The sequence below is a fragment of the Labeo rohita genome, unplaced genomic scaffold, assembly GCF_022985175.1.
Source record: "Labeo rohita strain BAU-BD-2019 unplaced genomic scaffold, IGBB_LRoh.1.0 scaffold_123, whole genome shotgun sequence".
Lineage (NCBI taxonomy): Eukaryota > Metazoa > Chordata > Actinopteri > Cypriniformes > Cyprinidae > Labeo > Labeo rohita.
The window spans coordinates 86,315-104,565 of record NW_026127373.1 but is presented as its reverse complement, the minus strand read 5'-3'; the positions used below and the strand labels follow the sequence as shown (position 1 = coordinate 104,565).

The 18,251-nt window shown below is 39.2% G+C and overlaps 1 protein-coding gene across 1 annotated transcript in view; it reads left to right on the top strand.

The window, feature by feature from the left end:
• Positions 1-18,251, top strand: part of LOC127157877 (NACHT, LRR and PYD domains-containing protein 12) — a 72,478-nt gene that overhangs the window by 39,214 nt on the left and 15,013 nt on the right. Inside the window, exon 7 of the mRNA XM_051101072.1 lies at positions 6,556-6,729. Coding sequence (XP_050957029.1) covers positions 6,556-6,729 — 174 coding nt within the window. The remainder of the gene's footprint in view (positions 1-6,555; positions 6,730-18,251) is intronic.

Sequence of the window (18,251 nt, the reverse complement as noted above, 5' to 3'; positions counted from 1 at the left end):
TAATAAATACTGCTTCACACAAACTCATCTCTGCCAGGATTGAAATTCAAAACACAAAATGCACCAAACAACTTCCCAAATTTTTAACAAGAATTAATGATAAGACTTTTGAAGCAACAAGACACTTCAAAGTCTCTGCATGGTTTTATAAAATATTTAAAATTATTTCTTATGTTTATGTTCTTTTTATGTTCTAAGATAAATTAAAGCTCTGTGGTTTAATGAAGCTTCCGGTCATGACTGTGACAGCATGTTGCACGGCAAGCCGTTGCATCCTCAACATTTTAGTAATTGTTTGTGTTTTATGTTAATAACACAATGTTCATACCATATCATGTCATAATGTTTCTGCACATTGCCTCATCTGTGCTGAGGTATGACACTCTTAGATTCAAAGCCTCAGTTAACTTTGTGGATCACCATTTCATTGTTCATTGGCCATGCTCTTACCTTTTCTAAGCATGTTGTCTATACAAGAAATTAGCTTGTATAAGTTGTTTGTCAAATCCCTGAAATATGACCCATCAGAGAGTTTACTAAATGTACATCCCTATCGACAACAGGGCACCTTCATATTAATCCATTGCATCCTTTTAGCTGTGTCATAATTTGGGTTTTGTGTAGCTTAATTGGTAAAGCATTGCGTTAAGATTTGCAATCATGTGATTATGAGTTCAATCTCAGGGAATGCACATGCTCATAAAATGTATATGCACTCTAAAATCACTTTCCTACATGTCTGCCAATTGTATATGTGTTTTGCGAAATGGAAACATGACAAATGGTGGATAAGAAACCATGCAAAGAGTCCACACATTGCATTTAAATTAACATGCATGTTTGGTCAGTCATACATCATTTCATGACAACAGATGCAACGTGACATTGTCATTATTTTACACCAGCTAGACTTAAAATGTTTTCATTTTTTGGGGGGACAGTCTCCGTCCATACCGCTGGATATACAGTCATGTGAAAAAGTTAGAACACTCTATTGAATTCCATGGTTTTCTGCATCAGGACATAATAAAAAAAATTATCTGATCCATGGCAGGTCTTAAAATCTGGAAAATAAAACCTCAGATGAACAACATCAAATGGCATATAACAATGTGTTATTATTTAATTAACAAAAATTAAGCCAAAAAGGAAAAGCCATGTATGACAAAGCTAGGACACCTGAATCCTGAATTTTTTTTATATTCTTCATATTCAGTGTGGTCAGTTCATAACAGTGATCGAAATGAATCTTTTCCCATTTGAATTGATTACATTGGTTTTTAAATTCCAGTTTAATTGTTTAACCTTTATAAAGCCATTTTTTTTCTAAAAGTGTGCATCTGTCACCACTAGCAGGGAGTCTCTGGGTGCTTCTCATTTGTTATTTGTGCATCCTCGTTTGCTTTCCTCACATCTTAGCTGCACCTTCAATATGAGGGAAGGATGTAAGGAAAGGAAATAAGGACAGAGGAATCAAAGTTTGAACATTGGAATGTTCTTGACCACACAAGTGTCACTTCAAAGCGTTACCACCTGCGCTAAAGGGATCTGCCATTATGTTGTTCAAGTTTGTTATTTAAAGAATTCATAATAAATATTAATAAAGCAAGATACCCTGTTGAAATATATGACATGTACGGTTTATTTAAACTGCAAAGGGAAAATATAAATGTAAATTATTACGACAGATGTCAAGGGGGAGGAGAATTTATATGTGCATCAGTTTTTTCACCGAAAAAGACTTCCACATAGGATACACCTGTGTATCCTCGCTCAGGATATTGGAGGGATTTTGAGAAGTACCCTCCGTCACCTCAGTCGCCACCCACAGTGCTCACCAGATCCCAATTTTCCTTGATTGTGGATTGTCACTACCTGTCACCAATAGTTATGCTCCCTATATCTGTGCACTCTCTCTGCTATCACGCTGTCTGGTCTCATTGTTGGCTATGCTAGTGTTACTGACGACTTACCTGTGTGTACATTCCCCCAAGATACTCCCACGCTCCATTCCCTGTTTTCCCATCTGCTCCACTGCTCCTTTGTTCCTCCATTCACCTGCAAGGCAAAGACATTGTGACCATACAGATTCTCCCTTGGTCGAGTTGATTAACCTTATCCTTTATTTAAATGGTTCAGATTTTGAGGTCGAAGAAATGAAGGAAAATGAGAATCATCCTTATCCAGCCCCCCTCTGAAAAACACCATGCCTCTCCAGCTCACCCCATGCTGGGACCCTCCACATGCCTAACCAATGGTTCCAACCACCTTTCACCTCCTATGTACTCCTGGGCTCATAAATAGACTTCCTACAGCACTGCCCTGGGGGCCAAGGTGGCCAACTCCAAACTCAACTCAAATCCGCATCCCTTTATAAATAGCGGCCACTCCATGGTCAAGCCTACCGGCCGCTCCATTGTTTGGACTCCATCATCTAGGCCACAGGCTGCTCTACTGTCAAGTCCACCGGACACTCCATTGTCTAGACCACCAGCTGCTCCATTGTCAGGCCCGCTGGCTGTTCTACTGTCAGGCCCACCGGCCACTCCACCGTCAAGCCCGCCCCAAATATCCCCAGATATGACCCAGAGAGAGCTGCCCAGAGAGAGCTTCTGTCCCCAGGTCCAGCCCAGAGAGAGCTTCAATTCCCGAACTCAGCCCAGAGAGGCCTTAAGGGAGAAACCAACACAAACAGTCCACAGGGGTGTGACAGGACACTGGAAATCTGGCAATTAGATGTTTTAATGAAAATTATCTCAAACTTGATTTTTTTTTTACAGCTATTTTTAAGTTATTGTACTCTGCCTTTGCATTGTCTGTGAAATGTCACGCCAAGGCAAAAGGCAGTAATTACGACATTATATGCAATATTTGGCTGCTGATCACCATTTACAGAATTGTTAAACATCTGTATAAAATCTAGTAATCATTGGTTATCTCATACGCTATAATGTAATTACATTTTTTTCTGACCGTGACAGAAAGACAAAAAGTTAAATGTGAGTGGATATTGTTTTGCAGCCAGTTTATTTGCAATGTTCGCTAACCTTAAAGGATGAAACACATACTTAGCTTAATACTTTACATTGAATTGAATGAAAATAGCCTAAGCTATAAGAATGACTTGTAAATTGATGTGAACACCAGCAAGTAGAAATAATGCTCAGAATGATTGTGAATTAAACATCTCCAATAATGTTCACTGCCATGGATTTTAATGAGTTACAAGAAAAGGTAGGAAAGGAATTTAATTGTGAACTGTTACTGATTTTATGTATAATACATGCTACTCTGACATGGCATTCAAGTCCTCACATGTGCAGGCAGCCCCAGACTGACAGCTGGCACTGAGTAAATAATCTGCATTATAAAAAGAAAAAAAAACAAACTTTAAAGATTATTTACGATAAATTATTATTGCCAAATTATTTAGTCATTGCATGCTTACAGTGCTTTGTTATATGGAGCAGTTTGTTAAATCGCAAATAGTTTGTTAAATCTAATTTGTTTGTCTAATGAAGTGCGGACAGATGTATGAAAGTACACAAGTTGAGCTACACTGTACACTGTGTGCATAATTATTAGGCATGTTGATAATCTGGTCATATTTTTTTTCCCCAAGCACATTTTACCAATTCCAAACCACAACAATCTTAATAACTACTATTAATTTTGAATTTAATCATTTGTAAGTGATATATAGTGAAAAACTCCTTACTCATTTGTAAGTGATATATAGTGAAAAACTCCTTATATTCAGGTGTGCATAATTATTAGGCATGTTTTCTTTTACAGATAAAATGAGCCAACAAAGATATTTAACCCAGACTGAAAAGTCCAAATTATTAAATGCCCATGAGAAGAATGCAATACTAATGCATTACAAGAATTTGCAAAGTTAAGGCTTGACCAGTGGACAGCGAAATGCTTCTGTACTGCCAGATTTTGGAAGATAAATTCTTGAATCAGAGGTACAAGAGAATGTGATGCTTGTCCTTCAAGAGTCACTCTCAACTTATCTGTCTATAGAGCCTGTAAAAAAATCTGTCTTCATGTATTTCACAACACATCACCTTGTTATTCTTATTAAGTCAGGGGCATTTTTTAGGATTTTTTTTACCAAGCAAAGTCTCTGAGAACCTGACACATTGTACTTCTGAAGACTCCAGGTAGGTTGCAGTTCTAGAAAATGGTGGCACTGGAGACTAAACGGTTCCTGATGGTGTCACACCTAATTCTTCACCTTAATTCCTAATTCTTTTGCAGTTAACATGCATCTTTTCTTCTCCACCTTTTTTTTCTGACCATGCAGACTCAACAAGCATTTCGCTGTCCAATGGTCAAGCCTTAACTTCGCAAATTCTTGTAATGCATTAGTATTGCTTTCTTCTCATGGGCATTTAATAATTTGGACTTTTCAGTCTGGGTTAAATATCTTTTTTGGCTCATTTTATCTGTAAAAAAAACATGCCTAATAATTATGCACACCTGAATATAAGGAGTTTTTCACTTCCAGCCTTCATGGACAATTATATATCACATATAAATTATTAAATACAAAACTAACAGTAGTTATTAATACTGATGTTGTTTGGAATTGGTAAAATGTGTTTGGAAAAAAAATATGACCAGAATATCAACATGCCTAATAATTCTGCACACAGTGTAATTTACACGCAACAGTTTTAATGGACCGTAAAACAAAGGCAGAATATAGTATAACTCCAGGGCAGCACAGTAATATTGATGAACAGCTAAACAAATGCAGAGCATTTGTAACTCAATTTGAGCATTCCAAAACAAAATCAAAGCGTGGTAACTGGTGTTATACTGTGTTCTGCCTTGGTTTCTCCAGGGCTTTTCTGAAGGCAGCACTGCTGTCAATACTGTCGAGCTCGGGCTCGGGTTTCATAACCAGGCACCTCTGCTTCACCCACGTCTCACCTTTTTGCCCATTTTCGATTATCCGGGAATGACGCGCTGCCAAAGATGCCAGCGGTTGGCTCCGTCCACTTTAGGCTTCAAAAATGCTCTTCAGAAAGCTACGAGTGATGTCAGGGACACTATGTCCATGTTTTTTACAGTCTATGGTCCCCACCAGAAAGGCCTTCAGTCCCTGACTTTAGAGCCAAATTGACCTTCAAATCCAGTATCGTTCTCGCCTCTTCGGTCATCTGCCTGCCAGCGCTTCTCCGACTCCTTGCCCTTCACTTGAACCCTCACCCCCCTTCACTGCTGGCACATATACGGCACAAGGATGCGCCTTTTGAGAGGGGGGAGTACTGTCACCACTGGCAGGGAATTTCTGTCACCTCAGTCAACTTACCTGTGTGTACTTATTTCCTAGATATTCCAACGCTCCATGTTCCCATCTGCTCCACCGCTGTGTTCCTCTGATCACCTGCAAGGCAAAGATACAGCCACATATAGAGAATCATATAAGAATCCTGAACTCCCTGAACTCTCCCTGGAACATTTACCATTGGACCGTTGCACTATTTACCCCTGCCTTTGTCCTCAAAAAACCTTCTGTTTTGTACCACTTACCTCTGCTTCCCCTGTGTGATTGCTGACATTTACACTTTAGCCCTATTTGAATAGTAATTGTTTCTCATATGGACGTCTGTAAAAATAAATGTACATATCACTTTAGTGATAAAACTCAAGAATTCAGAGTTCTGTGATACTACAAACCCGGGAACACATTGCTCATGTGGCCAGTCACATGATTGTCTGCTAGAATAAAATGAATTTTATTTACAAATGTATTGTTATTTTTATGTAAAATGTATTTTAAAAATACTTATTATGTCAAATGTAATCTTATTATTACAAACATATTTTATAATATATAATCCTATTTATTATTTGATTATTTAAATCTCCTGTTTAAAAATAGGAAAATAGATGCTTTATAGTTGTATATATTTATATGCAATATAGTTATGTATATATCTATATAATACACATTTTTAAATTGTATTGCATACCTGCTGCTGGCATGATAAGACCCATTTCAAATGTTTGCGTGCTTTTCTTCTCTTGCTGCTTGCTGTGGTCGAGCAGTTATGAGATATTGTTCTTTCAAATACTTTCCAGCATTTCAGTAATTAATGAGCATTCAAATTACAGTGAAGTACAACAGTTACCGTACAGTGTTCAGCAATGGTCAAAATGTTATTAAACATTGAATTTTGAATCGATTTCTCCCGTAAACGCAAAGATGTGGATTCAGATGACAATTAAATTACCAAACAAACTTAAAAAAAAAATAAAAAAAAAAATAATAATAATAAAAAAAATAAACAGTAGGTAATTTGCTCTGGATCTTTACGCGGGTGGTGAGAGATAAACACCATCATTCTGGATTCGGACAGCAATTAAATCACTGACTACCCCCTGTAAATGGTGAAAATCACTTATGTCGCCATGAGAAACTATTATCATCCGAATAGGGGTTTTCATCAGTACTTTTGTGATTAAAACTATAAAGATTGACAGCTACCACATGTGTGGTACTAATGCGATGTGGACTATTTCTGTCTGTGTTTGTAGACTGTCAGGCTGTATGGTGACAGAGGAAGGCTGTGGTTATGTGTCTTCAGCTCTGAGTTTAAACCCCTCACACCTGAAAGAGCTGGATCTGAGCTACAATCACCCAGGGGATTCAGGAGTCAAGCTACTCCACCACAAACTGCAGGATCCAAACTACACACTGGACAAACTTAAGTATGTCAGCAAGAGTTTTTCATACTATTTATTCTTTATTCTCTCTCTCTTTCTCTCTCTCTCTCTCTCTCTCTCTGTATTGTGTATAGTGAGTTTGTGCAGGGCTGTGCACTGATATTTTGAGGGGCAGTGGCCGAAAAAACAAAAACAAAACAAAACAAAAAAAAAGGCACTAAGGGGGTCGGTGTGTGTTAATACAAAATTGCACAGTTAAATTACTTACAAATATACAATTAAAAGAGAAGTAATAATTTCAGACTTTACTGTAGATTTTGATAGAGTGAGCTCTCCCTCACTCTAGGAGCCTGTTTCTGCCTCATTTTTAATGAAAGTATAATAATTAGACATTTAATTTAATATTATACAGTATAAATCAATATTATATACTAAAAAACAACTAATTTATAACAATTATATTACTTTTTTTTTTCTACTATTTATAAGCCTACTATTAACATGGTTTTAATAATAATAATAATAATAATAATATAATAAATAACAAGTATTTATAATATTTTATCAACTAAGATAAGTGACTAATGGGAAATATACTTAACTACAAGAATTAAAGTGTGACAAACTGCTAAATATTCTACATGATGATTTACCTGCTGGCTTGCTGGAGGTTTTTTTTTTTTTTTTTGCCTACAAAGTGTGCCAGCAACAGCAAAGTTGGTGTTATTTATATTAAATCTGATTGAGTACAATAATTTGATTAGACATTCTAATTCTAAGAGTGTGAATATTTTGAACAAGTTGTTAGCACATTTACAAGACTGAGAGCAAATCATTACCAACAAAAATACAAAAACAAACTGTTTCGGGTCTTTAATCATCATACACCCTCACCCGGGTGACCCAGCCGAGGTGATCAGCCCCCCGACTTGTGTCCAAGTGGTGCGCTCAGCCATGGATTGTGGTGAACTTGTGGTGATTTGCAGACGTGATTCGTAGTAGTGATGGGAAGTTCAGATAATTTTACTGACTCGGACCTTTGAGTCTCGTTCAGCAAAATGAACCAATCTTTTTTCGAGTCATTCCATTAATTTTAGCAAAATCAGCATCACGTGACAGCCCCATAAGATGAACGACTCGAAACAGGTGAACTAATTCCAGTACAGAACCTAAATGGATGTTGCGCATGCGTCACTGAACGAATCACTCCCCGAGACGACTTGTTCTTCCCGAGTCACATTAATGATTCGTTCAAAATGAACGAATCGTAAGAACGACACACATCCCTGAGCCTGTGCTTCACAAGCTTTTGTGCTTAAAAAGTATACAAATTTTTATTTTTTGAAAACCATGACCGATCATTTAGTTAGATAAGACCCTTCTTCCTTGGCTGGGATCATTTAGAGCCCTTTGAAGCTGCATTTAAACTGCATTTTGGAAGTTCAAATTCGGGGCACCAATGAATTCCATTATACATATGCAGAAAAATCATGAAATGCTTTCCTCAAAAACCATAATTTCTTTACGACTGAATTCTCACTATTCTCACTAGCTGTTGCCTGTCTGCCAGAAAGCTGATGATCCATTGACAGATAGAGCTAGAAACAGAGAGCAGTGTTAGTTTGGTCTGGAGAAGTCCACAAACAGGTCTTCATATAAGTCCCTGGTCTGTCCAGATGTTGCAAGATGAAGTGCAGTCCCATGTTGACTGCATCATCCACAGACCTGTTTGATCAGTAGGCAAACTGCAGGGAATACAGTAAGGTTCCAGTGATGTCCTTCAGATAAGCCAAGACCGTTTTTTCAAACAACTTCAAATGACTTCAGTGCAGCAAATTTTTTTCTGAACTTTTCCCCAGATCTGTGGGTTAATGCAATCCTATTTCTAAGCTCTACAGGCAGTTTTTTTTTTTTTTTTTTAACATCTGGGCTTGGTTCCACTTTTATGGAACTCAACGCTGCAGCCTGCAGTTCTGGTGTCTGAAGCACATGTAAAACAATGCCAATCTATTGGTCCATGACGTCATAGGCAGTGTACCCAGAGTATAAAAGGGCACCTGCCGAACATGTCATCCTCTCTGCTGTCTTCAGGAGCTGTCTGTTTGAAGTGCGTGTGTGAGACCAAGGCAGGTGAGCATTGTGGAAAGTGTGTGCCTCCGTGCCTGAGGTTTCTAACACTTCAGGATGCACACAATCTATGCGTCATGTGTCTGGGTCAGGAGCTTGTGCGTTCAGTTTTTGGGGGCTCTAAATGCACTCACTGTGAGTGTTTTAATGAGAAGCTCCATTCGCGTTTGTCTCTCTTCTTGAGATGTGAGTTACAAGCATTTGTATATTGTGGTTCGAGTCTAGAATCAAATCATGGGATTCACAGGTTTGAAATGCTCTGTTAGGTTATTGGATCCCACGTACAGCACTTGAGTCAAGCAGCGCCTCAGAGAATGTGTGCCTCTGCGTTTGGATTGTAACACTCGAGGGCATATTCTGCATGCGTGTTACATGCTCATTGTGATGAGTCATGATGTCTATGCTCCGCTCACGTTTGTTCCTATTTCCAAGGGATGCGTAACAAAGCATTTGTGTGTGCAGCCCGGTTCTGCTGTTGCCGTGACACAGTTTATCTTTCCTCACGTGACACAATCTTTCCTTTTCCTATATTCAGCTCGGCCATGCCTCTCTAAAATGCATGTTACTGTGTGTTGGGTGTGCTGCTGGGTGTGAATATATTTATATAGTCTGTGGAGAGATGCTTGCGAGCTTTCTTTCCCAGGGTTTTTCAGCACCTTAAGTGGTTATGGGGATGATCCTTTCTGTGTTAAATTGAGAGTACGGAGAGTATTGAGAGTATCTGCAAATGGTTATGCTCCAGCTCAAGCTTACCTTGCTCTGGAATATGGTGGTCTGAGGGCAGCTATGTTCTAGCCTGGCTTCTATAATTGGGTTGGTTTTTCCCTTGGGACAAACTCTCTTGAGTAAGTGCTGAAGTCTTTGTTTAGGAATCTGCTATTTGAGGATAGCTGTATTCTAGCTCAGAGACTGCTCCCCTTTTTTCAGGGTTTTTAAAGAGTGGTCTCCTTGAGCCCTTTAAGACCTGTGCTGTCTCCCCTTCTGGGTTTTAAGTAGATGGCCCACTTTCGTGGTCTGGGCAATCTTCAGCCTTATCTAAGGGAGAGTCCAGCCCTCTAATGTTATGGCCACTGCCTAAATCAGGTTTGACCTCTGACTAATAATACTATGGGCTGGATGTCCTTCTCGTGAGCTCCTGGTCAATAACACGGTGCTTCGTTTTAAGGGGGGTGATTGAAGGTTAGACTTTCTGGTAATATTTCTTCTCCCCTTTGGGTTCTTTAGGCAGTCAGTACTGGTGACAACTGCAGTGGTCCCCTTTTCTAGAACCTAGCTATCCGAGGATAGCTACGTTAAGCTTGGCCTCTGCTGAAGAGCCTAAGTAGTGGTCTCCTAAGCTCTTTCCTGGACAGGGATGCTTCCCTCTGGATTGAGCAGACCCACTTTTGTGGTCTGGGTAGTTCGGTCAGTCCCACTTTCTGACAGCCCCTTACTGACTACATAGCTACCTGAGGATCTCTATGTGCTAGCTTAGTTACTGCTCCCTTTCTTAGGGTTTCAAATAGCAGTCTCCTTGAGCCCTTGCCTGTACAGTGCTGTCTCCCACCAGGGTTTAAGCACTCAGCCCACAGCCCTTGACAGATTTTCAAATATTTCAGTCCAGAATGTGATTAATTTAGAACAACGAACATAACTATGCAATGGAGTTTGACATTTGTTACAAAATAGGGAAAAACTATGTAATTTTGTTTTAGCATAATGCAGTCGATGGATAATATTAAATTGAATAACACAATGCCTAGAGTGAGCATGTATGAATATTCTCCAGTTTGTCAGTCAGGAATTCTGAACATATCTTCTCCCCCAATTCTTGCTCCCACTGCATTTTAAAATCTTTGTAGAAGGTAGGCTCTTTGGTAACAATGAGTTTTTACAGTAGAGATATCAGATGACTGACCTCCAAGCCCCAAGATAACATCCAACCTAGCAGGATTAGCCTTATTAAGACAGGGTATGTGCTTTCTTACATAATTTGAATATATATATATATATATATATATATATATATATATATATATATATATATATATATATATATATATAAAAAGGTTATGTGCATGCAAACATCTTGCAATTGTCTAAAAGAGGCAAAAGTGCCATTTATGAATCGGTTTCCAATAGTCTGAACACCCAAGTCCCTCCACTGTGTAAAAGCAGAATCCATAGTAGAAGGGATGAATGAAAGGTTCCCGATGATTGGTAAAAGGAAAGACAGTAGCTTTATTTCAAATATGAATATATGAATATATCTATGAAATGTACTATGAATTACAGTTATGGTTATATACTGACTTGTCTGTCTTTATAGAAGACAGTATGACTGCACCAATATCATATGGGCTACATGTCTTTCTTTCCATTTGGATCCAAGTTGAGTGTGCTATCTAGCCACATTATGACAGTATGATGAGCACAAATATAATAGTAAAGGGCAAAAATGGGAAGGGCCATTTCACCAACAGATTTAGATTTACAAAGGTATGTGACGAGGGGGCATGGCTCAGCGGGGGCTGCAGTGGGAGAGAAGGTTGGAAGACAAGCAGCGAATAAGTAGGTCAAGTGCAACATAACAACACCTGTGTCTGATTGCAGTAATTGGCGTGAAGAGACCGGGTAAAAGAGTGACTGTAGAATGTGGAAGAGTGTGGCGGGATGGAGACTCGTGCACATTGCCGGCTGAGAGCTTGGAAAGCCGAGGAACTGAGTAAATGTGTAAATTCGGACTGTTTGAACACGCAGAGAGTGCAGCTTTTTTTGTGATTTTTGATTTACTGAATAAAACTACACGAGTCTGCATAAGCCGATCCTGCCCTCTTCCTTCATTACTCTGAACTTTGTTACACTGGTGCAAAAATTTGGGAAGGAAGTAGGAAAACTGCCGCTGTCATGTCATCTCCGTCAAGTGCGTCATTTGGGAAGGTCATCCACTAGCTTGCAGGACTCTGTCAGGAACACCATCAGGTGCTGCTGGAAATGAGGGAAGATCAAGACATCGGTTTGCAGGATGATCCAGAGGCCTTCATCGACCTCTACGAGAGGACTGCGGAGGCATGTGGGTTGCCCCAGACATACTGGCCAGTGCATCTCATCCCGCTGCTTTCGGGGGAGGAACAGATGCCAGTTCAGAACATCCTGGTCTATGATGACCTCAAACGGGCCATTCTTCAGCAGGTCAGCCTGAACCCCGAGCAGCATCGTCAACTTTTCGGATTGCTGGAGCTGGGGGAAAATGGCCAGCCCTTAGTGATGGCTCAGCAGGTCCGGGACACATGCTGCAGATTGCTGTTGGTCGGGGGAGGCGGCATCTGGAACAGTTCTGGAACAGTTGATTGCGCAGCTGCAGAAGAAGACTGTACAGTGGGTCCAGTGCCATTGCCAGGTCCATCATCGCTGGACCTAGGACCTTGAATACTGGTAGAGGACCAGATGGTGGTGTGCCACGAGGTCAGCAAAACCCTGCCTTCTGTCTCTCTCTCTTGCCTCTCTAACTCCCTCTACCTCCAAACTTGTCCCTCTCCCTAGGTCTCAGTTGAATCTCCGGTCTGGCATCGGAGTCTGAGACCCTTGTCCAGGGGGGCGGGATTGGCCAACTCAAACATGGTGTCTGTTCCCATTCCTCCGCTCTCTCCATGCCAATCTCTTGATCCGCTTCCTGCCATTATGGTGGTGGGGAAGTCTGGGCCGGCCTGTTGGCATTGCGGGGACCCAGGACACTTTATTGATCAGTGTCCAGTGATGTAGGTGCCCCGCAGGCTGACCCCGATCAAGCTGTCATGTCCCAAATACTGCTGAGTATTAAGGGGTATTTATTGGGTTTTGGTGGATTCAGAATCCAAACTCGAATCAGTAACCAAACCTCGAATCAAAGCCTGATTTAGCCAGAGGCATTGGATAACAGCCATGTGGTTCAGGTGCAAGGCATGCACAGGGGATGTTGTGAAGTATCCTTTAGTTCCTAGTTCCTAGCTATCTATTTTTGGGGACAGAAGCATAATGTAAAGGCTGCAGTTAACCCGCACCTCCGGCATTCGCTTTTTTTTTTTTTTTTTGAAAAACTAACTGGCCAGCTTTTAGTCATTGATTAGGGTATTTGTGTGTGGATGTCTCTTAAAAAATGGAGAAGCAGAGAGGGGAGGTGGTTGTGCAGACGGGAGAGGCTGAACCAAGACTGACTGGGGCTGAGCCAGGGGAACCGAATGCTGTCGGCTAAATCTCACAGAGTGTGATGATTACCCCTGAAGCAGTCTCGGGATGAAACGCTGAAAAATGCATTTGAACGGGTCATTTGAATTTGTTACAGGCCCAGGGCAAACAGTGCTGGCTGTACAATTGGGGAATGCGATTTTGCACCGGGAGATACACAATAATGACGTAATTCGAACAGACAGGAGTGGGGCACATAAAGTCTACCATTTCAACCTCCTAAAAAAGTAGAGCAAGGTGGTGCTGGTGATGGCAATGAGTGGAGAGGAACATCTCGGGCGAGAAGTGAACACTAAAATCCAATTGCTCACTCTGGCCCCAAAGGGTGATCACGCCTCACCCTCTCAGCTCACTGATGTAGCAAGTTTACAAGCCGAGTTTACAGACCATGTTCTCACCCCTTCCTGGCCAAACCAATCTCATCCAGCACCATATTGAGACTGAGCCAGGCGTTGTAGTGCACAGTTGGCCGTATTGTTTAGCTGAACACAAAAAGAAAGTGGTTCGGTCTGAATTAGAGGTGATGCTGGAGATAGGAGTAATAGAAGAATCCCAAAGTGATTGGACGAGCCCGATAGTTTTGGTGCCTAAAATGGACGGCTCCGTTTGGTTCTGTGTGGATTATCACAAGGTGAATGCTGTGTGAAAATTCGATGCCTATCCAATGCTGTGGGTTGACGATCGGCTGGGTGCAGCTCGTTTTTTATTTGACACTGGACTTAACCAAAGGATATTGGTAGATCCCCTTATCACCCTTATCCAAAGAAAAACCTGCCTTCACCTCGGTGTTTGGATTACACCAATTTGTTACGCTACCTTCTGGGTTGTTCGGGGCACCGGCTACTTGCGGATGAATCCGGGAGTGTTTCTGACCAGATATGGGGAATACCACAGGTCCGTATACTTCCAGAATGATACCAATTCGGACGTATGTTACTGCAGTATTCTTCCATGGTGCCAGGTGGGCAGATAGAAAACGTATAGTTTAACCAATAATTGATAGATTGTCTTTATTTGGGAAAAAGAATAAATAGTATTTAAGAAATAAAAGCAAGAACACAGTTGGAAAACAAGAATTTTAACAGAAATCAACATTTAAAATACATAATTTACTTTGAATTAAAGATTTCAAACTAAGCCAGTATATAACACATGAAATCATCTGTTCCAGTCAACTCCATTCCTCACTGTAGATGCTGTAGATCTAACAATGTCTTCCTCATCTTACAATGAACTACACCATTTCTGTCATTCAGAGAAGAAATGCTCTTTCTGTGTTTGTCTCTGTTGTCCTCATCTTCAGCAACTGCAAAACAACAAAGCAATAGCCTATTTAAGATAGGTTATAGGTTAAGTTACAATATGCCAATTTGAAAACTTACTGTTTATTGTCTCTCTGGCTTTTTCGCTGCAAACTTGATTAAGTGTTTCAGCTGGGCCTTTTCGGGATGAAACTATTAATTCTGCTTCCTCAAAGCCTCATTTTAAATTTTGCAGGACACCGACAAGGCATAAAATATGTTTAGTAACAGAAAATATTTAATTGGATAGGTAAAACAATACAAAAGTGGATATTAAAAGATTGAAGGGACATTCTGAACCTCAGTTACTGTTTAGAATCTCTAAAGATGAGTTGACCCAGTCTTAAGTGTAGGATACTATGGGAAAAAAAAAAACATTATAAATATACAGTGTAAATATAGTTTTGACATTAAATATATTAGGTGTACAAAATATAGGTAATTAGTCTTACCTGGATTGTGTATGATGCTGAAGTGGATTCTTCTTAGAACTCTTCAGGCTTAAAAATGTTTGAGACTGCAGTCTGTCCTCAAGAAGTGTGACCAACCAGAGATCAGTTCAAACACAAAAGTCTTTGCAGCAGGGGGTGGGTGTATGTGTGTGTTTGTGGAGGTGGGAGATGATTGTTTATGAAGAGTTTGTATACAAATGAAGTTAGGGAGTGAGAATGCCTTCAAATTATAAGTCATACGTAGATGTTCTGTAAATTAATAAAAAAAACTATAAAGCTAGCTTTATTTGAGTTTAATAACATCAATACTATTTTAAGGTTGTTTTGTGAAACTTCCCCTGCTCACCAGTTCTCATAACCAGCAGTGTTTCAGCCATATATGTCTGTGAAATTTCACGAATTCCTGTATAAGTCCGTGCACCCCAAGTATCTGGGTATTTCTGGAAATTTACTGTTGTAATTTCCACATACATCCGGCAAACCTGAAATTGCCCAGGAGTTTATCATGGCCAGATATTACCGGATACAACCCTTTTCATGCAGTGTGACCTGTCTGAGACCCAAGGCCAAAAAGGAGGTGAGGCAGTTGCTGGGGCTGGCGGGATTTTATAGAAGGTTTGTACCTAATTATTTAGACCTCACCAGCCCGCTGACTGACCTCACAAAAAACCCAGGTAAAGGCTGCTCTGTGTGGCGGGCTGCTGTTACATTCTCCTGACCTTCTTAATGCAGACAGATGCATCGGACAGGGGGCTTGGAGTCTCCTGTCTCAGGAGATAGAGGGAGAGGAGCGGCCGGTGCTGTACATGGTTAGTGAAAAACTAAAAATTTTAAGTCACTGAAATAAGGCCATTAAACACATTCAGAACATTAGTTCACAAGACTTTTGAGAACTGAGTGTGGTAGTCTAGAGTTTTTTCTACAAAATGTGAAAATCATCTCATTCACTCATTTACAAGAAACAATATATTGACTTAAATTTTCTAAGACATGTTTTGTGATCGAAAGGGAATATGCGAGGGAGTGACAACGGCCATGAATATTTAGTGATTCACACCTGAGAGACAAAAGGCCCTCCTCTAATGGCCCATCAATGAGACTGTGACTGTCAGGTAGAAACAATGTGAGAAGATTCAAAGAATTGAATTTCAGATTATTTGTATTTTATTTACAACACAGTATAATCAAAACATGCATAATGAAGGTCAAAAGCACATTGTTACATGTACAGAGACGTGAACAGACAACAAGTGAAACAACTAAATTATACCTGATATTTAAGTGATTGCTGCTTCTTTCCATGGATTCAAGAAACAAAACTCATCATTAGTAGTCCAGGTGGCAGTCTTCATGTGGCATTCATGTAGCATTCATCTGTGGTGCAGGTATCAGATCACTAGAAAAAAAAAAACAGTATTGTTTTAATAATTAACTAATATTATTTTTATATCCTATTGTTATACAATAAATAAATATGATTTTATAGTTATAAACACAAGCATGCTTTGTATGTATTATACAATACAAACCATTTTATGTCTGGGAAACTAATTTATTATTGTTAAGCACGTCATAAACATCTATTCGTGAACAGAGTATATGACAGTAGTTTTGTCTAAACAATCTTAGACTCTATCATTCAGTGTACAGTGTAAACACTATTATTACTTTTTTATTACATTTATATTGCGTCATTTTTATTTTATAGAACATTAAAAACATCCTGGCGTCGTGAGACATTTTGATGCAATGAAATGAATCATACTTCATGACGTTTCACTTGATTGCACATGTAGTCAGGAATTATAGTTTGGAAAAAATCTAACTACTATAATGTCTACAAGTTATGTCACAGTAACACAACAACTGACATAACTAGGCTAATAAAATAAAGACTTACTCCTTCGGTGGATCTCGCCGTGCATGACATTGCGTTCTTCCTCTGAGGAAAATATAAATCTTACTCCTCACATCGCATCTTCTTTGTTCAGTAACAAGATGTTAATAGCTGAGATGAACAATGAACACAAGTCTCTCTGATTTGTGGGCGGTACGCTGCGTTCGCCTCCATGTGGCTGATTATAATAACAAACCGAAAGTAGCTCGTGGGCGTGATCAAATTAAAAATAATTAGGTCTGATGAGAAAGACAAGACATGGGGTTGGTTTCATACAGATTACTTTAACACATGATATTTGTTTTAGATAAGACTTGTTGACATTAGATAAGACTTGTTGACATGTAGACATGTCAGGCTTTCTATAGATATATCTCTCATGTCTCTGTGTGGAGTATTTGCTGAGTTTTAGTTCATTTTAGTGACGCATTTCTTAATGACGATCACAGAGAACAACGCAGCAGACTGCATACCCTGTTTGTTTGCTTTATTTCACAAAGCCACAGAGTGTTGTTGTTATTAGTGTACACAAATAAAAGTAGATTCCTTACAGATTCGATTGATGTATTGCTTTTATCTGTACTTATCTGTACGATCAAAAATGACGGAGTAATTTAAGTTCTTTTTGGTGTTATCAGAATAACTGCCACAAACACCTGCATGTTTTTCGACCCCAGAGGGTTAAATAATGACTGAAAATCTTTTGTGACCTCATTTCCTAAATATGAAATTTATATAATTTAATTTTAAAATTTGTATAAAAAATTTTAGATTACAGAACTAAGTTAAATAGATCAAGCCATAACAGGATTTTTTGGTCACGTGGCAAAAGTGATATTGTCCTATAGCTACTTACTTCTACTGGATCCTTTCCTTTCTTAGGTAAGATTGTTATGATGACTTAATTTAAAGGTAATCTGCCAACATTATATACTTAAGTGTTACACTTTGAAAAGATGAGGTGGAAGGAGATTGCCAAATTCTTTATATAACTCACTGGGATAGCTGCCTGGGCCAGGGGCTTTACCACATTTCATTGTCTTGATATAACATTTCTGAAACCCAGAGCTCAGCACTGAGGGCATTACAATCTTCCTGGACTAAAGTGGGAAGGTCACAACTAGATCATCATTTAGGGACCTAGAAGAGTAGAATTTTTCATAGAATTGTTTGAATCTCTCACTGATTTCATTATGTGATGTTAAAATGTTACCATTTTCTAACTTTAGTTATGCCTGATCACTTTCTGTTTTTCTTATTTGTCTTGCCAAAAGCTTGTGTCACAAAATTGAAAAAAAAAATGTGTATAGGAATCTCTTAATGATATGATCTGATTATATTTAAATCTTAAAGAAAGTATTTTCTTGTAAGTCTCTATGGATGGATGTACAGCATTTTTTTAATGTAAGTGATTTATTTGCTGTTCCAGCTCTACCAATATAGTACTTTTTCTTTTATTTTCTGCAGCCTGGAAAGAAATAATATAACCCCTGAAATAAGCATTCATAGTTTCCCAAAGTATTGTGGGGGAAGTTTCAGGGTGATCATTTATCTCAAAGAAAAAGGAGATTTGTTCTCTTATAAAAT